General features: G+C 39.0%; 1 protein-coding gene across 7 annotated transcripts in view; it reads left to right on the top strand.

The window, feature by feature from the left end:
* The window catches only part of EXOC2 (exocyst complex component 2), a 199,190-nt gene that overhangs the window by 141,137 nt on the left and 35,926 nt on the right, over window positions 1-22,127 (top strand). For all 7 annotated transcript variants that reach the window (XM_030817227.1, XM_030817224.1, XM_030817226.1 and 4 more), the window contains one exon: window positions 10,706-10,847. In XM_030817227.1, coding sequence (XP_030673087.1) covers window positions 10,706-10,847 — 142 coding nt within the window. The remainder of the gene's footprint in view (window positions 1-10,705; window positions 10,848-22,127) is intronic.

Raw genomic sequence — 22,127 nt, 5'->3', positions numbered from 1 at the left:
TGAATCCAGAAGTATGTGCCAACAGGGAGCGTCCTGCCATGTGCATGCATTTTCGTTAGTATTTCGTTAGTATTGCCGTACCATTTAGCTTTTGCTCAAGTCCTGGAGATGTCTTTTTCCAGTCGTGCATTTTTTTTTTCAGCTTATAAAAGTAAGACCCAACCATTATTTTTAAAAAGAGAAGTATTGGGAAGTCTAAAAAAAATAAAAATTAAAATAATCTATAATGCACCAACCAAAGGTAGACGCTATTGTAATATTTATAGTAACCATGACTTTATATATCCTATCTATATGTTATAAAAATATGAAACATGGTGAAAAGGAATTTGAGAAAAAAAGAAACATTTTTCTGAATTCACTTGACATTGTATTTTTCTACTGAATATATTCTATTGTGAGTACTTTTCCATTTTTATTTAATATTTTTGTAAAATGTGTTTTATGGCTTTATAACATTTATTAATGTGGGTATACATAGTATTTTTAACCTCTCCCATACTAGTAACCTTAAGGTTATTTTTAATTTTTGTTGTTGTTACTAAGAAGTGAAGATAATCTTTGATCACATGTCTAATTACTTCCTCACGATAGAATCCTGAAGTAGATTCACAGCCCCAAAGGTACTTGGTAAATATTGCCAGATTGCTTTTTGGAAGCTGATCTCATCACATTTCTGTCATCTTTTTAATTACGATGTTTAATTCGATAGGTTAAAATAGGCTTTCATTGTATTTTAATTTGCATGCCTTTTTCTATTTGGGAGGTTAGCACTTTTTCTTCTGTTTATTGACTGTTTATATTCTAGAAGAGCTAGTTTTGAAGGCTCTTAGAGAGTTAAACAATGTGTTGCAAATAAGTTGCAATTTAAGTGTGCAAACCAAATTTGCCACCAACCAAATTCTTTCATACCTTTGAGAAAGGAAAACCAGAGCGGTATGGTTAATAAACTTCAGCGTATAATTTTATTGTGGTAGGTATAATTACATAATTCCAGGGAGTGCTCTTACATATATAAAATACTTTTTTAATCTGTCCCAGTCTTAAAAAATAAGCATCTAATGAAGAATTTGTATACTTGCAGATTTTCACCTGACGAAGCCTGTAGACATTTTTTTCTTTTCACTTTTAGACTTTTTTTTTTTAATTTTATTATTATTATACTTTAAGTTTTAGGGTACATGTGCACAATGAGCAGGTTTGTTACATATGTATACATACATGTGCCATGTTGGTGTGCTGCACCCATTAACTCGTCATTTAACATTAGGTGTATATCCTAATGCTGTCCCTCCCCCCTCCCCCCACCCCACAACATTCCCCGGAGTGTGATGTTCCCCTTCCTGTGTCCATGTGTTCATTGTTCAATTCCCACCTGTGAGTGAGAACATGCAGTGTTTGGTTTTCTGTCCTTGCGATAGTTTGCTGAGAATGATGGTTTCCAGTTTCATCCATGTCCCTACAAAGGACATGAACTCATCATTTTTTATGGCTGCATAGTATTCCATGGTATATATGTGCCACATTTTCTTAATCCAGTCTATAGTTGTTGGACATTTGGGTTGGTTCCAAGTCTTTGCTGTTGTGAATAGTGCCGCAATAAACATACGTGTGCATGTGTCTTTATAGCAGCATGATTTATAGTCCTTTAGGTATATACCCAGTAATGGGATGGCTGGGTCAAATGGTATTTCTAGTTCTAGATCCCTGAGGAATCGCCACACTGACTTCCACAATGGTTGAACTAGTTTACAGTCCCACCAACAGTGTAAAAGTGTTCCTATTTCTCCACATCCTCTCCAGCACCTGTTGTTTCCTGACTTTTTAATGATGGCCGTTCTAACTGGTGTGAGATGGTATCTCAGTGTGGTTTTGATTTGCATTTCTCTGATGGCCAGTGATGATGAGCATTTTTTCATGTGTTTTTTGGCTGCATAAATGTCTTCTTTTGAGAAGTGTCTGTTCATATCCTTCACCCACTTTTTGATGGGGTTGTTTTTTTCTTGTAAATTTGTTTGAGTTTGTTGTAGATTCTGGATATTAGCCCTTTGTCAGATGAGTAGGTTGTGAAAATTTTCTCCCATTCTGTAGGTTGCCTGTTCACTCTGATGGTAGTTTCTTTTGCTGTGCAGAAGCTCTTTAGTTTAATTAGATCCCATTTGTCAATTTTGGCTTTTGTTGCCATTGCTTTTGGTGTTTTAGACATGAAGTCCTTGCCCGTGCCTATGTCCTGAATGGTATTGCCTAGGTTTTCTTCTAGGGTTTTGATGGTTTTAGGTCTAACATGTAAGTCTTTAATCCATCTTGAATTAGTTTTTGTATAAGGTGTAAGGAAGAGATCCAGTTTTAGCTTTCCACATATGGCTAGCCAGTTTTCCCAGCACCATTTATTAAATAGGGAATCCTTTCCCCATTTCTTGTTTTTGTCAGATTTGTCAAAGATCAGATGGTTGTAGAGATGCGGCATTATTTCTGAGGACTCTGTTCTGTTCCATTGATCTATATGTCTGTTTTGGTCCCAGTACCATGCTGTTTTGGTTACTGTAGCCTTGTGGTATAGTTTGAAGTAAGGTAGCATGATGCCTCCGGCTTTGTTCTTTTGGCTTAGGATTGACTTGGCGATGTGGGCTCTTTTTTGGTTCCATATGAACTTTAAAGTAGTTTTTTCCAATTCTGTGAAGAAAGTCATTAGTAGCTTGATGGGGATGGCACTGAATCTATAAATTACCTTGGGCAGTATGGCCATTTTCACGATATTGATTCTTCCAACCCATGAGCATGGAATGTTCTTCCATTTGTTTGTGTCCTCTTTTATTTCATTGAGCAGTGGTTTGTAGTTCTCCTTGAAGAGGTCCTTCACATCCCTTGTAAGTTGGATTCCTAGGTATTTTATTCTCTTTGAAGCAATTGTGAATGGGAGTTCACTCATGATTTGGCTCTCTGTTTGTCTGTTATTGGTGTATAAGAATGCTTGTGATTTTTGTACATTGATTTTGTATCCTGAGACTTTGCTGAAGTTGCTTGTCAGCTTAAGGAGATTTTGGGCTGAGACGATGGGGTTTTCTAGATACACAATCATGTCATCTGCAAGCAGGGACAATTTGACTTCCTCTTTTCCTAATTGAATATCCTTTATTTCCTTCTCCTGCCTAATTGCCCTGGCCAGAACTTCCAACACCATGTTGAATAGGAGTAGTGAGAGAGGGCATCCCTGCTTCCAGTTTTTGCCCATTCAGTATGATACTGGCTGTGGGTTTGTCATAGATAGCTCTTATTATTTTGAGATACGTCCCATCAATACCTAATTTATTGAGAATTTTTAGCATGAAGGGTTGTTGAATTTTGTCAAAGCCTTTTCTGCATCTATTGAGATAATCATGTGGTTTTTGTCTTTGGTTCTATTTATATGCTGGATTACATTGATTGATTTGCGTATATTGAACCAGGCTTGCATCCCAGGGATGAAGCCCACTTGATCATGGTGGATAAGCTTTTTGATGTGCTGCTGGATTCGGTTTGCCAGTATTTTATTGAGGATTTTTGCATCAATGTTCATCAAGGATATTGGTCTAAAATTCTCTTTTTTGGTTGTGTCTCCACCAAGCTTTGGTATCAGGATGATGCTGGCCTCATAAAATGAATTAGGGAGGATTCCCTCTTTTTCTACCGATTGGAATAGTTTCAGAAGGAATGGTACCAGCTCCTCCTTGTACTTCTGGTAGAATTCGGCTGTGAATCCATCTGGTCCTGGACTTTTTTTGGTTGGTAAGCTATTGATTATTGCCACAATTTCAGAGCCTGTTATTGGTCTATTCAGAGATTCAACTTCTTCCTGGTTTAGTCTTGGGAGGGTGTATGTGTCGAGGAATTTATCCATTTCTTCTAGATTTTCTATTTTATTTGCATAGAGGTGTTTGTAGTATTCTCTGATGGTAGTTTGTATTTCTGTGGGATCGGTGGTGATATCCCCGTTACCATTTTTTATTGCGTCTATTTGATTCTTCTCTCTTTTCTTCTTTATTAGTCTTGCTAGTGGTCTATCAATTTTGTTGATCTTTTCAAAAAAACAGCTCCTGGATTCATTAATTTTTTGAAGGGTTTTTTGTGTCTCTATCTCTTTCAGTTCTGCTCTGAAGATGGATCTGACCCTTGCTTTTTGAGCAGGATTCAAGCAGACCCAGTTAACATCTATGTTCAGCAGCCAGTGTGAACAGGGTGTTAGTGAAAATGAGGCCGTTGAGTTAATAGAAATAGCTGCTAGCATTTATTACGTATTCGCTTTCAGTGTGCTATGCAAGTTTCCTGAATTATTTGTTTAAATCTTTACAACAAAAAGTATGAGCTGTGTACTCCTGACATTGGTCCTGCCTTATTACACATTAATACTGCCATTCTACTCTCTTTTTGTAGCATTTGCCTATTAACTGTTTGCACATCTATTTATTTTCAACTCCTCTTTTCCCTTCTTTTTTTAAAAAATGAGGTATAATTTACCTACAGTAAAAGACACAAATCTTAAGCTTATGGATTGATGGCTTTTTACATATGCACACATTCCAGCATCCACCACCAGATGAAAATACAAAACCTTCCCTTGTGCCCTGTTTGAGTAGGCTCCCTTCTCAACAACATTCCAGCTGCTCCCTCAGAGAACCATTTTGTCTGTCCCAGAACTTTGCGTGGAGCTCCATGCACTTTGTTGTCTTTTGTATCTGGCTTCTTTTGTTCCAAATTAATTTTTTGAGCTTCATCCAAATTGTGTGGACCAGTGATTCATTTTCTTTTATTGCTGAGTTTGGATAACCAGATTTTGTTTAATCATTGTCATGGTGATGGACATGGGGTTGTCTCCAGTTTTAGGCCTTTATGGATAAAGTTGCGGTGAATATTCTTATAAGTCTCTTTGTGGACATTTGTACTCATTGATCTTGGATATAAACCTTGAAGTGCAATAGCTGGTCGTGGCACAAGCCAATTAGGAACTCTGAGTAGTTTTCCAGAGTGTTATAAACTCCATCGGTCATAAACTCGAGTGTACGCTCCATCAGTCGTAAACTGGAGTGTACGCTCCATCGGTCATAAACTCGAGTGTACGCTCCGTCGGTCGTAAACTGGAGTGTGCGCTCCGTCGGACATAAACTCGAGTGTACGCTCCGTCAGACATAAACTCGAGTGTACGCTCCATCGGACATAAACTCGAGTGTACGCTCCATCAGTTGTAAACTGGAGTGTACGCTCCATCGGTCATAAACTCGAGTGTACGCTCCGTCAGTCGTAAACTGGAGTGTGCGCTCCGTTGGTCATAAACTCGAGTGTACTCTCCGTCAGACATAAACTCGAGTGTACGCTCCGTCAGACATAAACTCGAGTATACGCTCCATCAGTCGTAAACTGGAGTGTGCTCTCCGTCGGACATAAACTCGAGTGTACGCTCCGTCGGACATAAACTCGAGTGTATGCTCCGTCGGTCAGAAACTGGAGTGTGCGCTCCGTCGTACATGAACTCGAGAGTGTGCGCTCCGTCGGACATAAACTCGAGTGTACGCTCCGTCGGTCATAAACTCGAGTGTACGCTCCGTCGGTCATAAACTCGAGTGTACGCTCCGTCGGTCATAAACTCGAGTGTACGCTCCGTCGGACATAAACTCGAGTGTACGCTCCGTCGGACATAAACTCGAGTGTACGCTCCGTCGGACATAAACTCGAGTGTACGCTCCGTCGGACATAAACTCGAGTGTACGCTCCGTCGGTCAGAAACTGGAGTGTGCGCTCCGTTGTACATGAACTCGAGAGTGTGCGCTCCGTCGGACATAAACTCGAGTGTACGCTCCGTCGGTCATAAACTCGAGTGTACGCTCCGTCGGACATAAACTCGAGTGTACGCTCCGTCGGACATAAACTCGAGTGTACGCTCCGTCGGACATAAACTCGAGTGTACGCTCCGTCGGACATAAACTCGAGTGTACGCTCCGTCGGACATAAACTCGAGTGTACGCTCCGTCGGACATAAACTCGAGTGTATGCTCCGTCGGTCAGAAACTGGAGTGTGCACTCCGTCGTACGTGAACTCGAGAGTGTGCGCTCTGTCGGACATAAACTCGAGTGTACGCTCCGTCTGTCATAAACTCGAGCGTAGGCTCCATCGGTCATAAACTCGAGTGTGCGCTCTGTCGGACATAAACTCGAGTGTGCACTCCGTCGGACATAAACTCAAGTGTACACTCCGTTGGTCATAAACTCGGTTATAAACTTCATCCTAGCCAACACTTAATATTACCAATCTTGTTTATTTTAGCCAATCTCATTGCTGCTTTATTTGGCTTTCCCTAATAATGATATTAAGCACCTTTTCTTGTATATTCAGATACTCAACATTCAGGTAGCTTCTTTCCTGAAGTGCTTGTTTAACCCCAGCTCATTTTTAAATTGGATCAATCATCTTTCTATTGACGATTTTTAGAAGGCTCTAAATAAGTCCTTTGTCACACATACATATTTTTTCAGTTCATGGCTTGCTGTTTTGTTTTTATAATATCTTCTGAGCAGAACTGATGAGATCCACTGTATCAAGCTTTTAAAATGTTTAATGCCTTTCATATGTTGTCAGAATCTTTACCTGCTTCAATGTCCTGAATATTTTTTCCCAGAAGTTTTGTAACATTAACTTTTATGTTTAGGTCTACGATGTCCATCCTTATGCCAATATTGCATTGTTTTATGTATTATGGGTTTATAGTCAGTCTTGATATCATGTAGTATGAGTCTTCCAACTTTGTTCTTTTTAAATTGTTTGGGCTATTTTAGGTCCTTTCCATTTATATATAAATTTTAGTCTGTGAATTTTTACCAAGAAAAGGCCTTTTAGGAGTTCTTCGAATTTGGAGAAAATTACCAATATTGGTCATCCTGTTTGTTTAGGCCATCTTTAATTTCTTTCAGCAATGTTTTGTAGTTTCCATTAGAGATTTTCCATGTCTTTTGTTAAGTTTATTTCTGGGTATTTTATTTTTTATGGTATTGTATTATAATTCTTCTGTGTCTATTATATAGAAATACAATTGATTTTTGTTATTGACTCTGCTGCCTCAATAAATTTACTTATTTCATTAGTATGTCAACCTGCTTAGAATTTCTAAATACGTAATCATGTCTTCCGTTAATAAAAACAGTTTTACTTCTTCTTTTTTGGTATTATTTCTTTCTGGATCTCATGGACTAGGACATCTGGTATAATCTTGAAATAGTGGTGAAAGGGGACAACTTTGCCTTATTCCTCATCTTCTGGAGAAACGTTCTATATTTGTACCATTTTGCAGATGCCCTTTACACAGCTGATTTCTTTCTAGTCTTAGTTTACTGAGAATTTTTGTCATGAAAGTATATTGAATTTTCTCAAGTGCTTTTTCATCTGTTGAAAAAATACCACTTCTGCGTGATGTGCTTTTAAAATTTATTTATAGTTTTTATTTGCCAATAGTTTGTTTGGATTTTTATGTCTTTGTTCATGAAGGCTATTGGTGTGTGATTTTTTTCTTATATCTTGCACAGTTTGGATGTTAGGGTTATACTGGCTTCATTAAACAAAATAGGAAATGCTTTCAGCCTCTATTCTATGAAAATGTTTGTGTGTACTCTAATTTCTTCTTTTCATGCTTGGTAGAGTCACAGATGAAACCACCTGGACCTGAAGTTTTCACTGTCAAACCCTTGTCTATAATTGATTCAATTAGTTTAATAAATATAGGACTAGTTGTGCCAGTTTTTGAAGGTTGTGTTTTTCAGCAGATTAGCAATTTCCTGTATGTTGTCAAGACTTGACGGCATAAAACTATAACGTCCTTTTACTGTCCTTTTAATCTCTTCAGGAGCTTCAGGAATGTTTCTTTTTTTGTTTCGTTTCTTGGCAAAATACGTGGGCTTTTTCTTTATTTCTTCATCAGTCTTGCCCAGGAGCTTATCGTTTTTGTTGTTATTCCTTTTTAATTTTTAAAAAATTTCAAATTTTTTTTAAGAGACAGGGTCTTGCTCTGTTACCCAGATTGGATACAGTAGTTGAATCATACCACACTGCAGCCTCTATCTCCTGGGCTAAAGTAATTCTCTCACCATAGCCCCCAAGTAGGTGGGACCACAGATGTGTACCACCATGCCTGGCTAATCATTTTTATTACTATTTTCAAAGAACCTACTTTTGGCATTGGTGGTTTTCTTTAATATTTACCTTTTTAAAAAATTGATTTCTGTTGTTTATCTTTTCCTTCTATGTTCTTTGGGTTTAATTTTCTCTTTTCCTAGATACTTGGGGTAGAAAATTAGAGCAGTGATTTAAGTTTTTCTCCTTTAAAACCTTTCTTTTAAAACATTTTCAGCTATAAATTTCTAGCCACTGGTTCTCTCTCGCAGATTTTGATATGTTATCTCTTCATTGTGTATTATTAGTATTTCCCTCTTGGATGCCTCCTTCCTTTGAAGAAATCTTACTTAGCACTTGTATTTCACATGCCGAGGGAGTCTCTAATCATCTGTTTTGGTTTGTGTTTATAGATACTAGAGAAAGAGAGAGATAGAGAAGGGCTAGAGGGAACTCAGTTATTGCCTGTCACCGTTTTCCTCAGTAGTTCATCTTCTTCGTTCTGATTTACTTGATTTTAGGTTAGAGCCCTTTCTCATTACATGGGTGAAATACTCTTTGAACCCTTGCATATCCAAAAATATCTTTCTCGGACTCTGTTAAGAGAATGACACGCCGGCCAAATACAGGATTCTTGGGTTCTGTTCTTTCATTCCTGTAGATTTTAATCCAGTGATTTCAGCTCCCAGTATTGCATGTGAGAAATCTGACGTCAGACCAGTTCTTTCTTCTTTGTAAGTAAATTATTATTTTGATCTAGAAGCTTGAAAGTCAGTCTCTCTTTCTCTCTCTCTCATTTAGAATAAATATATTAGAAACTAGAAACTTTAACAGTAGTTGCCTAGATATGTGGGCTGTCTTATCAGTCTAGCCTGGCACTCTGCAAGCCTACTGAGGTTGCAAACTTGGGTCTTTCTTTAGATCCAGTTAAATTTTCTCCTATTGCTTGTTTAATTAATACCTTTTCTCTAGCTGCTTATATTTCTTTACTTGAATTTCTATTTTTTGCATGTTAGAGCTCCTGGGTTTATCTTCTAGTCTTGTTCTTCATAATTTTCATGTCTTTACATTTTTATTCTATGCTTTGAAGTAGTCCTTGCACTTCAGATCAGTCTCAACAGTGACCAGGAGTTCCTTCTGTTAATCTACTCAGTTGTTAGCTTTGGAAGTTGTATGTTTCACCTCTAGAAATCTTGTTTTGTGTTATACTTTTATCTTCATGAGGGTTTTCTTTCTTTTTTCTGTTCAAGTTGTTGCTTGTCTCTTCTGCAGCTGAGTTTCACTGCTCGATGGGTGTTCCTGTGCATAGCAGCGGACTCCCTTAGATGTGTGTTTATTTTTCATTGTAGTTTGTTGCAGCTCAGGCCTGGCATTGGAGAGAAGCCTATCCCTCTCAGGCCAGTGTTGCAGAAGCAGAATGGCCACCAGCCCCCTGCAGAGTGACCTGGGCCCACAGACCTCCCATCTCCTCCATGCTTGGGCCTCTGCCTCCCCTCTCTTCCATTTCTGGCCTCCTGCCTGCTGGTGAGACCAGGCACACTCATGTAGGGCTGATGCCAGCCTCCTTACCCTCTTCTGCTCCCACTCCCATCAGGAGCCCACAGTCCACGCAGCTGAACTGTCCCAAGGACAGGACTTTCTAATAGGGGTCTTTCCTGTTTCTTTTTGCCCATGACAGTGAGCGTGTGTCTGGCCTCCCTATGGAGTTGCCTTGGAATCTAAGGCCTGACCTGCACACCACTCAGGCAGAGCTGTAACTGGAGGGAGAATCCAGGGGAGCTGCACTGAGGTTACTAGAGTGTCAGAGGAGGCTTATTTTCTATTGGTAACACTTTTCAAATGAATTAGTTAATATGAAGAAACATAACATAATTTTAAATGGCTCCTTTTTAATTGTAGTTTACTGTCTATTACAATTTAGTATTTATAATGCTTCTTGCTCTGTGTACAGAAATGAGAGGTTACTATTTTCAAAAATGAGTGATATGGTTAGGCTTTCTGTCCCTACCCAAATCTCATCTTGATTTGTAATCCCCACAATCCTCACGTGTCAAGGGAGACCAGGTGGAGGTCATTGAATCGTAGTGGCGGTTTCCCCCATGCTGCTCTCGTGATAGTGAGTTCTAATGGGATCTAATGGTTTTACAAGGGGCTCTCCTCCCCGTCCACTGGGTGCTTCTCCTCCTCCTTGTGAAGAAGATGCCTTGCTTCCCCTTTGCCTTCCACCAAGACTGTAAGTTTCCTGAGGGCTCCCCAGCCATGCGTAACATAATTGAGTCAATTAAACTTCTTTCTTTTATAAATTACCTAATGTTGGGCAGTTCTTTATAGCAGTATGAAAACGGACTAATACAATGACCTATAGTCCATATATGGAGATTATTTTTTCTCCTACAAAATAGCTATGCTGAAAGAGATCTTTATTACTGAAAATATATAAATAAAAGTCACGAGTTTTTGTAGGAAAATTGAGAAGAGCTTTTATTATAGTCTGAAGTATTTATTGTTAACATTATTTTACTTTTTCCATCACCCTCAAATAGGCAACTCATACTCTTCATTATGTGTTTATAGGTTAGCATGGCCTCATTGAAAGAACTAGATCAAAGACTCTTTGAAAATTACATCGAGTTGAAAGCAGATCCTATCGTTGGCTCCTTAGAACCTGGAATTTATGCAGGATATTTTGATTGGAAAGACTGCCTGCCTCCAACAGGTAAGTAAAGTTTCTTGAGTAATAGATGTGGATATACTTTTATCAATTGATACTTGCTTGAATTCTTTTCATTTTATTCTCATTTTTCTCACATCTACTGAGAGTGAGAGATTAATTTGATTTTAACTTTTTGTTCGCTTAAACCCATTTCTTGGATAGTTTGGAAAGTGGACACTTTGTATTATTACTCAGTGGCTTAAACCTGTTCTTAAATTCTAGAGAATAATTAATTATAACTTATAATAATTGATCATTTTAGTAATGCATTCTTGCTTCCTATGATCTTTTCACATAGATATAATAGAGTGATTGCGAGTGACAGTTTCATGCAATGACCTTGTGTACATCATCAAAAAATGTATTAAAGAAATCTGGTCACTTCCATGTAAGACCTGATTAGTGATGCTGTAGAGGCGAAGGATAGGAGAAAAGCGTGTAGGAGTAAGATTATTATAGTAATTTAGCAAAGAGAATTGAGCCACAGAAGGATGAATGACACAGTTGAAGTATTATCTTTGTGATCTCAAATGAAAGTCACTTGAATCACTTCAAAATATATATTTTTAAAATAACTGTTGCTTTCTGAATCAAGTAAACTTTTGATTGATCAAATAGTTGTTTCTTTGTATGAAATAGTGTGGAATACCTAAAACCAAGCTGCCTGTTGGCACTTTTGTAGAGAAGTAGTTTATGTAGAAGTGGTCGTGCTGGTATCAGACACAGGTTCTTCATGGGTGTATATATGCAGATGCGCCAGTGAGTTGTTAACAAGTTTGGGAACTTCATTGTTTTAACTTTAACCTCCTTTTGTTTTTATCGTATAGCGCTTATACTAAACGATGATAAAATTGTTTACTGTTTAAACACCTTTGGTTTTTATTGTAGAGTGTTCACATATAGTGATGCCAAAAGCCTAAACTAAAAACTGGGATCATTAAATTAGCTACAGTCACTTAATGTGACCATAGTTATTGCATTTCCTGAGCTCACAGTCATGGCAGTCACGCCAGCCCTTATTCCTCCTGTGCTTTTCTGTACACACACTTTTCTGTGCCCAAACCACATTCAGTTCATACCCTCAAAGTACATCCTTTTAAAGTCTAAGGCAGGTTCTATCAGTATCTTACTTAAAATTCTTACGACATCTTCTCATGATAGTAAAACCTGGGAAGCTGTGCTGTGCCAGCCTCTGCCCTGGCACCCTGCCCACTGGCCCAGTGCTCCACCCCACAGCCCCTCTCCAGCTGGACTCAACCTCTGCCTTTTTGAAAAGCTCATCCTTCTAAAATATAAATTGGATCCTGTCAATCCCCTGCTGAAAAACCTTCGAGGAGGCTCATTCTCCCTGAGGCTAACCCCAGACTTCTCAGACAAGGTAGCATCCCCACAGGTACCAGATTCCACGGACGCTCAAGTTCCTGGTGTGAAATGGTGTCATATTTGCATGTAACCTATGCACATCCTCCTGTATGCCTTAAGTCATTTCTAGATTATAACACCTAATACAATGCCCATGCTTTGTGAATAGTTGTTTTACTGTATTGTTTAGGGAGTCATGACAAGGAAGAAAGTTTGTACATGCTCAGTACAGATGCAGCCGTCTGGTCCCGCCACCCCAGAATATTTTCCATTCATGGTTGGTTGAATCCACAGATGCAGAAGCCGCTGTTGTGGAGGCCACAGATGCAGAGGCCACAGATGCAGAGGCCCAACAGTACTCCCTGTGCTTGCTATGAGTTACTTCCCTCTCCACGGGCTCCCCCAGGCAGCAGGCAGGCTAGGTGCTTCGTGCACTGTGAACCCTGTGCCTAGTCCCTCGCACCTCTGCCCCTCTCCTAACCTCTCCTGCCCTTCCAGGCCCTGTGTCCTCTGGGAGCTCACCCAGCCCATCCCCTGCATGTCTCCAGGTCGCATTGGCCTACCTCCATTCATGGTGCTCCCAGAGCAGTTCTTACCACTCTCTGTGCCCGCAGGAAATGTTTTGTTATTATCTACCTCCTTGCTGGACAGTCTCAGCACAAGGTCGTCATTCGGGTGTCATGTTTTCAGAGTTTTTAGCACAGTGCAGTTTCTGACACTCAGCTGATGCTGTGTGTGTGTGTTTGTGGAGTAAATGAAGACTGGCATTTTCTATAATAATATACCATCTTTCTAAATGTGCCAGTTGCTCCTTCTCTTCCAAGTGTTTGCCATATGCTTTTGCCTGATTTTTCTCAAAATTTTCTCAGTAGGAAGGTACATTATACAGTGTTCTAGCTTCCACTGTTCTTCTGGTTCGCTTTTTAATAAACAGTACACGGTGGATATTCATATCTGCTGAATTAAAATGAGTTAGAGTACTCATTTTCTTGTCCTTTGTGAATTCTCATATCGTAGTTGTGTACGCTTGCTAAATTTGAGCAACTGCATTTCAATTAAAATGCAACTGTCAAGTATATCTAACATATCATCAATTCTATCTGTTTAACTATTTAAGCTCTTACCGAACAATGTATTACCTTGCATCACCATGCAAAAAGTAATACATTGTTTGGTAATAGTTAAAATGAATTTTGTTAAAGTTCGTATCTTCCCCTGTGATTAGCATGTAAGTACATTAACTGTTCACACATCTAACACATCAGCAATTCTGTATTTAATTATGTAAACTATTACTGAACAATGTATTACTGCAAAAAGTAATACATTGTTCAGTAATAGTTTAAATGAATTTTGTCAAAGTTCATATCTTTTCCTGTGATTCGCATGTAAGTACATTAACTGTTCACTCTGAAATCATGCTTATCTTATTTGGTTATGTTCAAGGCTATTAAATCACTTGTGATACTTCTTTGAGAATAGAAAAAAATCATGACACAGCCCCTCTGAGTTTCCTGCGCTTCAGTGATTACTATAAAAATTTAGAATGGGCCACCGAGTTTCAGTCTCAACAAAGTGATTCTTCTCTGTCGTCACTGAAATCTCTGATTGTTAGTGAGAAAGAGGATTTATTTGCCCCTGATGCAGAGGAAGACTTTTCTTTGCCAGCCCTCTCTCAGACCTGCTGCCTCCCTTAACAAACAGTGAGGCATCTTTAGTGTATGCCGAACACCGGCAAGGGCAGTCGAGAATGTCTGTCAGGTGAAAGGCAGGTCTTTCCCATCCATCCTCTCCAAGGTGTCTTCGGAAAACAGACATCTATGAAGGCCCGTTCCCTGAAGGGCATCGTTAGGTCACAGGACTTCAGTGCAGGGGCTGCTGGTCATTATCACGAGGCTGTGAATCCTGTGACAGCACCTCAGTGGGCAGCAGCCAGGGCACGGGGGGTAAATGGCAGGCAGTGCTGGACTAACAGGGATCTTAGGTTCCTGCTGCATCCAGTTAGTTACCATGGCTTGGAATTTCAAAGTCCTCATTGGATTTATTTAAGGTACCCAGAGTCCTTTCTCTATGACCTTCATATTTTCCAGCCATGACATTGAACTAGACAAGCCTCTGTTGTGAGTTGGGATCAGAACCTAAATGTAATCCTGAGATTGATCTTAATAAGAGTCTGTAACCTCAGATAATCTTCAATACAAAATTAAGATTCTTCTGGCTGTGTGACATTAAGTGGTGAGGCTTTTTTTTTTTAACATAGCTTTGTTTTTTGGTTTTGTTTTTTTCCTAAGATAAATTTTGTTTCATAAGCAAATGGCACATAGCACCATACTATCAGCAATTTATTTACTCTTTCTCAGATTCCAAAAACATGTAGAAGTCATCGGTGCTCGTTTCGCTTTTATAAACTCTATTTGGTTCTGTTCTTTGTGTAGTTTTGACTTCATGATTACTAACTGAACCTCAGCCTTGCATAGTCATATAGTGATTTTTAGTTTGTTTAAAGCTGACTTAAGTTGAGACGTTGTGTAAAGTGAACAGCCAAAATAGTTTGACTATTAATCTTCCAAAATAATTTCAATTAACAACTTTAGTATTATCTTCAGAGTTTTCTTCTTCAGAAACTGAATTTTGCAAATCATATAGGTAACTGATTACTTATTGCTGTAGTTACCAATAAATTTAGTTTCCGATACTGTATGTAGTGATTAAAACAAAAATCCAGTTGATTAATTTCATGATTCAACAAGAGATATCCGTTAAAGCCGTAGCTATGTTTTTTTAAATCTTACCGTTGGGTATTTAAATTGGTGTCACCTCTTTATTTGTGTATATGTCAGTAAAGATTATTCTGGTTAGTTCTGAGTCACAAAACTGCTGTTAAGATTTTAATTGTTCTGTTATCTGAAATTATTAAGAGTTCTTAGTATTTGACTTTTATAAATTTTAAATAAATTAAGAATACTGTTGGTCTTTATTTACAAATACACATTGAAGTTCACATCTTTGAAACATTAAATAAGAAAAAAGTATTTCTTTAAGTTTTCTCTTAAATACTGGTTTTAACTATTTTTTCTATCAAAAAGTCATAAAAATTTAAATTAATATGTATTATTTAAAGGTATTTACTAAGTGAATCTAAGCTTAATCATTTTCTATAGGTAAATAATGAGCTGATTTTTGATTCAAATGTTCTTATATTAATTATAGTAATTGACATTATAATGGGAAGGGGAAAACTTTATATAATTTGTGACATGAGTATGTCTAGGACCATTCTAAAAATAACAGCAGAGTTGGTTGCTTACATGTATGATGCATATAACCTAGAGCAGAGTAACCTCCTGCCCGTCGGTGATGTGCCAGAGCACAGGCTTGGGGTGCACAGTCCGTCTGTGAGCGAGACTTGGAAGTGTGTTGTCCAAGCAGTGTGCCAAGCAGCATATTCCAACAAATTAAAGAGAAAGAAAGTGTAAATCTAAGTATGGAGACAGAGGCAGAAGCACAGCTCTTCTCAAGTCTATGTTTGTTGAATTTTATTTTAAGATCTCTGCCTTTTGGAATGTATCTTGCAGATGTTTTCACTGAATTTTACGAGAGACGTTGCACAATTAGGTTATCTCTTGCATCCTGTAACTTAAATTATTCAAAGCTCAGGTCCAGCATAGAATTTCTAGAGAATAAGAAAAATGCTACAAGAATGGAGATAAGGAGAAATTGTAATTTTTGTTTGATTTTCAAAAAATGGACAACTGCAGACAGACCTCAAAGTTTAATGTAGCTCTCTGAGAAAATGGATCATTAAAATGTTTTCGGGTCCTTATAAAATAAGTTGTATGTTACATGTATATGTGAATTTATACATACATATATTCCTTATACATGCATTTATACACACACATTACTATGTACACATTTAGTAATGTAGTCAGCATTTGTTGCATATATACTGTGTGCAAAGCGGAGGGCTTTGCATAAATCACCTGATTTAATCTATATAACAGCCCCTCAAGGAGTAAGCAGTATTTTTATTCTCATTTTACAGATGAAGCCACTGAGCACAAAGAGGTTAAGTGACTTGCTCAAGGTCTTGTAGCTAGGAAGTGGTGGGGTAGGGGTTCCGAGTTCAAATCCAGGCAGCCCTGAATTTTAGGCATTGTGCTGTGTTGCTAGACAATAAGCAGCCTCCATTAGAAATCCACAAAGAGCCAGGCGCGGTGGCTCACTCCTGTAATCCCAGCACTTTGGGAGGCTGAGGCGGGCAGATCACCTGAGGTCGGGAGTTCAAGACCAGCCTGACCAAAATAGAGAAATCTCATCTCTACTAAAAATACAAAATTAACCGGGCGTGGTGGTGCATGCCTGTCATCCCAGCTACTCGGAAGGCTGAGGCAGGAGAATCGCTTGAACCCAGGAGACAGAGGTTGCTGTGAGCCAAGATTACACCACTGCACTCCAGCCTGGGCAACAAGAGTGAAACTCCGTCTCAAAAAAAAAAAAAAAAAAAAGAAAACGAAATCCACAAAGAAAAAGGCAGATGTGCTGGTAGAATAGACACAAGTTCATGAAATTCACAAAATAACTAATATGGCCAATAAATATAAAAATAGGATAAAATTCATCAATTCTCAAAACTGTAATTTAAAATACCGTTAGGGTATCATTTTGTTAAAATTCTCTGGATTGACAAATATTGTAAAGCTTGATAATACCTGCTTTTTGGCAAAGGTACAAAGAAACAAACTATTCCATCATCTTTCTAGGAGTGTAAATTGGCCCATCTATACACATACGTGTGTGTGTATGTGTGTATGCACACATTTATATGTATAGAATTTACTTAGAAATTTTGTTTCTAAGAATTTATCTTAAGGAAAGTTTTACAGAAGTAAGTAAAGAATTATGTACAGTGATGTTTATTGAAGCATTTTTTAATATATGTAGAATCTGAAAAACTAAATGCCCATCAGTAATGAATTAGTTAAATAATTTATTATATATCTCAACAAATACTATGCTTTCTTTATAATGAATGAGATGGATAGATGGATAAGTAAATGCATACCTATATGTGGGGGACTGTCCATATATTGGTAGAAAATGTTGATTAAGGAAACATGCATTCATTCTTTCCTCATTTTTATTGAAAAAGACAATGTATCAATTTCATATGTACAATTTGACATGTATAAACATATCTTGAAACGGGATAGGAAGGAGCATGCCAGAAAACTTTAATTTTCTACTTTAAAATTTTGTTTTTAAAAATATTGGGGAGGAATTGATGTATTTTTAATTTTAAAAAAAGAAATTTCTGTATTTTAAAGAAATGAAAAACTTCATGGAGACAGCATACCCACAAAGAACAGGCACATTACCGTACTAACTTGTTTTCTTCTTGGACACACACTTGTTTGATAGAGAAATGGCATACATGGTGAATTTAGGTTTCAGCAAGTCATTTGACAGTTTTTCCTGATATTTTCAGGAATCCTAGTTGCTGAGTTATTGCCATCATGTCTTCATGTCAGTCTAGAGGAAAGCCTCTAGTCATTGCAGGAACACTCACTGAATGATGTTCAGCATTTTATTAGACATTTGAAAACGGAATAAATTCCACTTTGGGTAAATTTATGAAGAAAAACCTAGTAAAGTTAGCTTAGTAGTAGCACTATCTTACACTTAGTTTCTACAATGCCTTTATGTAAGCCCGTGATGGAACTATCCTAAAATTAATGAAAATGTAGCATGCTTTCTTAATTAGAACTACCACAGAATAAAAAGTACAAGCTTCAGATGAATTTTGGTTTCAGTAATAGAGGAAGAACTTATCAGACTAACCCTTCCACAGTTAAAAATTGAACTCTGCACAGAATATAGAAACCCAGCTGTGAGAAGCACTGGAGAGCTATCAAAAGCAGACAGACGGGAGGGGGCGCTTGAACCCCTGCAGGAGGGGAGCTTGCACCAGTCAGATCCAAGGGCTGTCCACGAGTGCTGCAGCAGGTGCCCAGCACTCCTGCAGAGGCACAGAGGGATGCAGCCAGAGAAACTCATACTCGATGGAAACTTGAATCTAAAGGAAGGAATAAAAAGTATCAGAAATCAGTGGAATGTGGGAAAATAGAAAAGACAAACTTTTTGGGTTTTGATTTTTAATTTTTTAAAAGATGATTAAATATAGAAAAATTTCTATATTTATTAAGTTGAATTCACAATCAAAGACCTTTCTTTGTGGAAAATTCCAAGTCCAAATGGTTTTACTGATAAGTTCTATGTAACATTTAAGGAATAAATAATACCAATTTTATACAGACTTTATCAGAAAATATAATAGCAAGCATATTCAATCTCATTTTATGAAACCTGCATAACCCCAAATCAAAAATATGACAAGAACATTACAAGGAAAGAAAATTACAGACTAGTGTCCCTCATGAACATTGGAACAAAAAATTCTAACAATTATTTTTACTAGATCAAAGCACTATTGTCCATACAGTGGAACACTAATTCATTATGACCAAGTAGGGTTTACTTCCTTTTTTTATGTTTGAAATTTTTGTTTTATTTATTTTTATTTTATTTCATTTTCCTTTAAGTTCTGGGACACATGTGCAGAACATGCAGGTTTGTTACATAGATACAGATGTGCCATGGTGTTTGGTAGTCATTGGATGACCAGAGGCAGGAGCCATGCTAACCTCTTCACAAGATGACACCTCTACATAATTACAGTCATTGCGGAGTCTGGTGGTTCTTCCCCGTACGTAAATGTCCTAATGAATGACCGAATAAGGATTATAAGACATTTTTCTTTCCACTCAGCATGTATTGCTCTTACTTTTCTATCAATAAAAAAATAAATCCATAAGCAGAGCTATCCCCTCTTCTTAACATAATCAGACTTCAAGTTCTCCTCCCTTTGCTGCTTTTTCAGTTTTGGTGGAAGCATTTAGATACACTTACGTTGTAATGTCTTAGTTACAATGTAACTAAGACAACCCACACCTTCATAGTACCCCAAACATCACCTTCAAATAATAACATTGTATTCACGTTATCAATTCAGCGGAAAATAGAGGTAGTTTTCCATTCCCCATTGTACATTTTTAAAAAGAATTTAGAAAGCTGCATTTTAATCGTATGAGTTAGTGATGTCACCAGTAAGGTCATTAGAGGCCAGGGCTTCAGGGTTCTAGTGGCCTATGATTGCACCACTGCACTCCAGCCTGGGCAAAGGGGGAGACCCTGTCTCAAAAAACAAATAATTTTTTTAAAGACCTAATTATACTTTGGCACCTGCCAAAATAAACCATACATTCATTGCCATTTAAACTTAGTCTAACTTGAATTCATGGATATGAAAATATACGTGTTTGGAACAGCAAGAGTAGAATAAAGTGAAATTAATCTCTTAATCTGTATACTCAATGTCTATAAAGTACTTCATGTACAGATAGAAAGTATTTGTTTTTCATTCATAAAGTTAACAAATATTACCAAGTCTATTCTATACAAGGACTCTCCAAGTTTTCCAAGTTGTTCAAATAGCAGTTTCTGATTTCCAGGTTTAAAGCATAGAGAAGCCGACAGTTCTGTGTAGGAGGTGGACGCATTGCGTTCTCACTTAACCAGGGTGGTAAGCACGCGTGTTCTCCCTCAGCATCTGTGGAGCCAGGGTACTGATCTCAAGAGTGTGCCCTGAATGTTCTCCACTTAAAGGACACCAGACTGGGAGCACTTGGACACACCCCCTTGGACAGCAGAGGTTCTAAATGTCCCTTTCTGCATAGCGCCATCCCATCTCAGGTTTCTTTATCTTACCTATCAGATTCAGATTTTCAGATATTACCTATCAGAACAGATTGTCTTTCCTTATCTGATCTCTTCCTCTCCAGTCTCACACCCTCAAATCCTGCTGAAATATTCTTTCAAAATTCATTTTCATTCAGGTTTCTTCTTTCCTCACAGTCATTTAATGGCCCCTAGCCTTTGGAGGAAAACAGTTTTAGTACTGGTCATGTGCTGACCTGCTTAGCTCTGAAGCCTCATCTCTTCATACCAGCCGTTCCTGGTCGTCTACACTCAGTCCACACTGGGCCACTGCTAGTCCTCAAAGACCCAGCATTCCCTTTCCCAGATGCCCTCAAGCACACAGCTGCCTTCACTTGACCTTCCTTTCATCCCCTCAGACCTGGCTGAGGCCTGGAGACACCTTGCTGTACCATCATTTCACCTGAGCCCAGCCCAGCTCAGCGCTCCCCACACACTGTCCTGCAGTCCACGTGGGCCTGGCTGAGGCCTGGAGACACCTTGCTGTCCCCATCAGTTCACCTGAGCCCAGCCCAGCTCACAGTGCTCCCCACACGCTGTCCTGCTGGTCCACCTGTCTGGATGTGAACCCTCCTGCTTGTGTCTCCTCTCTGTATCCATGACTAGCAAGGCACCTGGCTTGGAGTAAGCATCCAGTAATAGATTTATTCAGTTACTAGTTGATTGGTTAATGCGTTGGTAAGGGTGACTCAAGCCATAGATGATAGGTGAAAATGAACATCAATAAAATACCAAATTTACCCTTTGGTTTTTTTTTTTTTGTTTTTTTTTTTTTTTTTGAGACGGAGTTTTCGCTCTTGTCGCCCAGGCTGGAGTGCAATGGCGCAATCTCGGCTCACAGCAACCTCCACCTCCTGGGTTCAAGTGATTCTCCTGCCTCAGCCTCCCGAGTAACTGGGATTACAGGCATGCGCCACCATGCCCGGCTAATTTTGTATTTTTGGTAGAGACGGGGTTTCTCCATGTTGGTCAGGCTGGTCTCGAACTCCTGACCTCAGGTGATCCGCCCGCCTCGGCCTCCCAAAGTGCTAAGGTTACAGGCGTGAGCCACCACACCCGGCCTGGGTTTTTTATATTAATAATTATTTTCAACAGAAAGTCAAATTGAGTCAACTATTTTTTATTCAATAAATGTCAAAAAGAGAACTTTGGTTTATTAATTAGGATAAATAACCAAAAATAACATGGACCTCCCATTTACGAAGAATTCGAGGCCAGGCGCAGCGGTTCACATCTGTAATCCCAGCACCTTGGGAGGCAGGCGCGGCAGTTCACACCTGTAATCCCAGCACCTTGGGAGGCAGGCGCGGCAGTTCACACCTGTAATCCCAGCACCTTGGGAGGCAGGCGCGGCAGTTCACACCTGTAATCCCAGCACCTTGGGAGGCAGGCATGGTGGTTCACACCTGTAATCCCAGCACCTTGGGAGGCTGAGGTAGGTGGATCGCTTGAGCCCAGGAGTTAGAGACTAGCGTGGGCAACATAGTGAGACCCCATCCCTACAAAAAAAAAAAACACAAAAATTAGCTGGGCATGGTGGCACATACCTGTGGTCCCAGCTACTCAGGAGGCTGAGGTGGGAGGATCACGTGAGGCTGGGAGGTCAAGGTGTGGTGAGCCAAGATCCCATCACTGCACACCAGCCTGGGTGACAGACTGAGACCCTGTCTCAAAAAAAAAAAAAAAGAATTCAAATATTAGAAAATACTTGTAACACCAAAGATCTCCTAAATGTAGTTCTACCTTTCTTCATTATTCTAAAGACTCTTTGAGCCCCACAGAATTTTAAGGGTACCATCATGAACGTCATATTCCTAGTGCTGTTTGTTGGGACACTTTTCAGAATCTGTTTACATCTCCGAGTGTGGACTCTGAGTGTTGGCGCTCAGTGGTGGATGTTTTCATCTCCGAGTGTGGACAGTGAGTGTTGGCGCTCAGTGGTGGTGGTTTTCATCTCCGAGTGTGGACGGTGAGTGTTGGCGCTCAGTGGTGGTTTTCATCTCCGAGTGTGGACAGTGAGTGTTGGATCTCAGTGGTGGATGTTTTCATCTCCGAGTGTGGACTCTGAGTGTTGGATCTCAGTGG

The sequence above is a fragment of the Nomascus leucogenys genome, chromosome 8 (assembly GCF_006542625.1).
Source record: "Nomascus leucogenys isolate Asia chromosome 8, Asia_NLE_v1, whole genome shotgun sequence".
In the NCBI taxonomy this organism is placed as follows: Eukaryota; Metazoa; Chordata; class Mammalia; order Primates; family Hylobatidae; genus Nomascus; species Nomascus leucogenys.
Note: the sequence above shows the minus strand (reverse complement) of the source record. Positions and strands in the feature narration are given on the sequence as shown.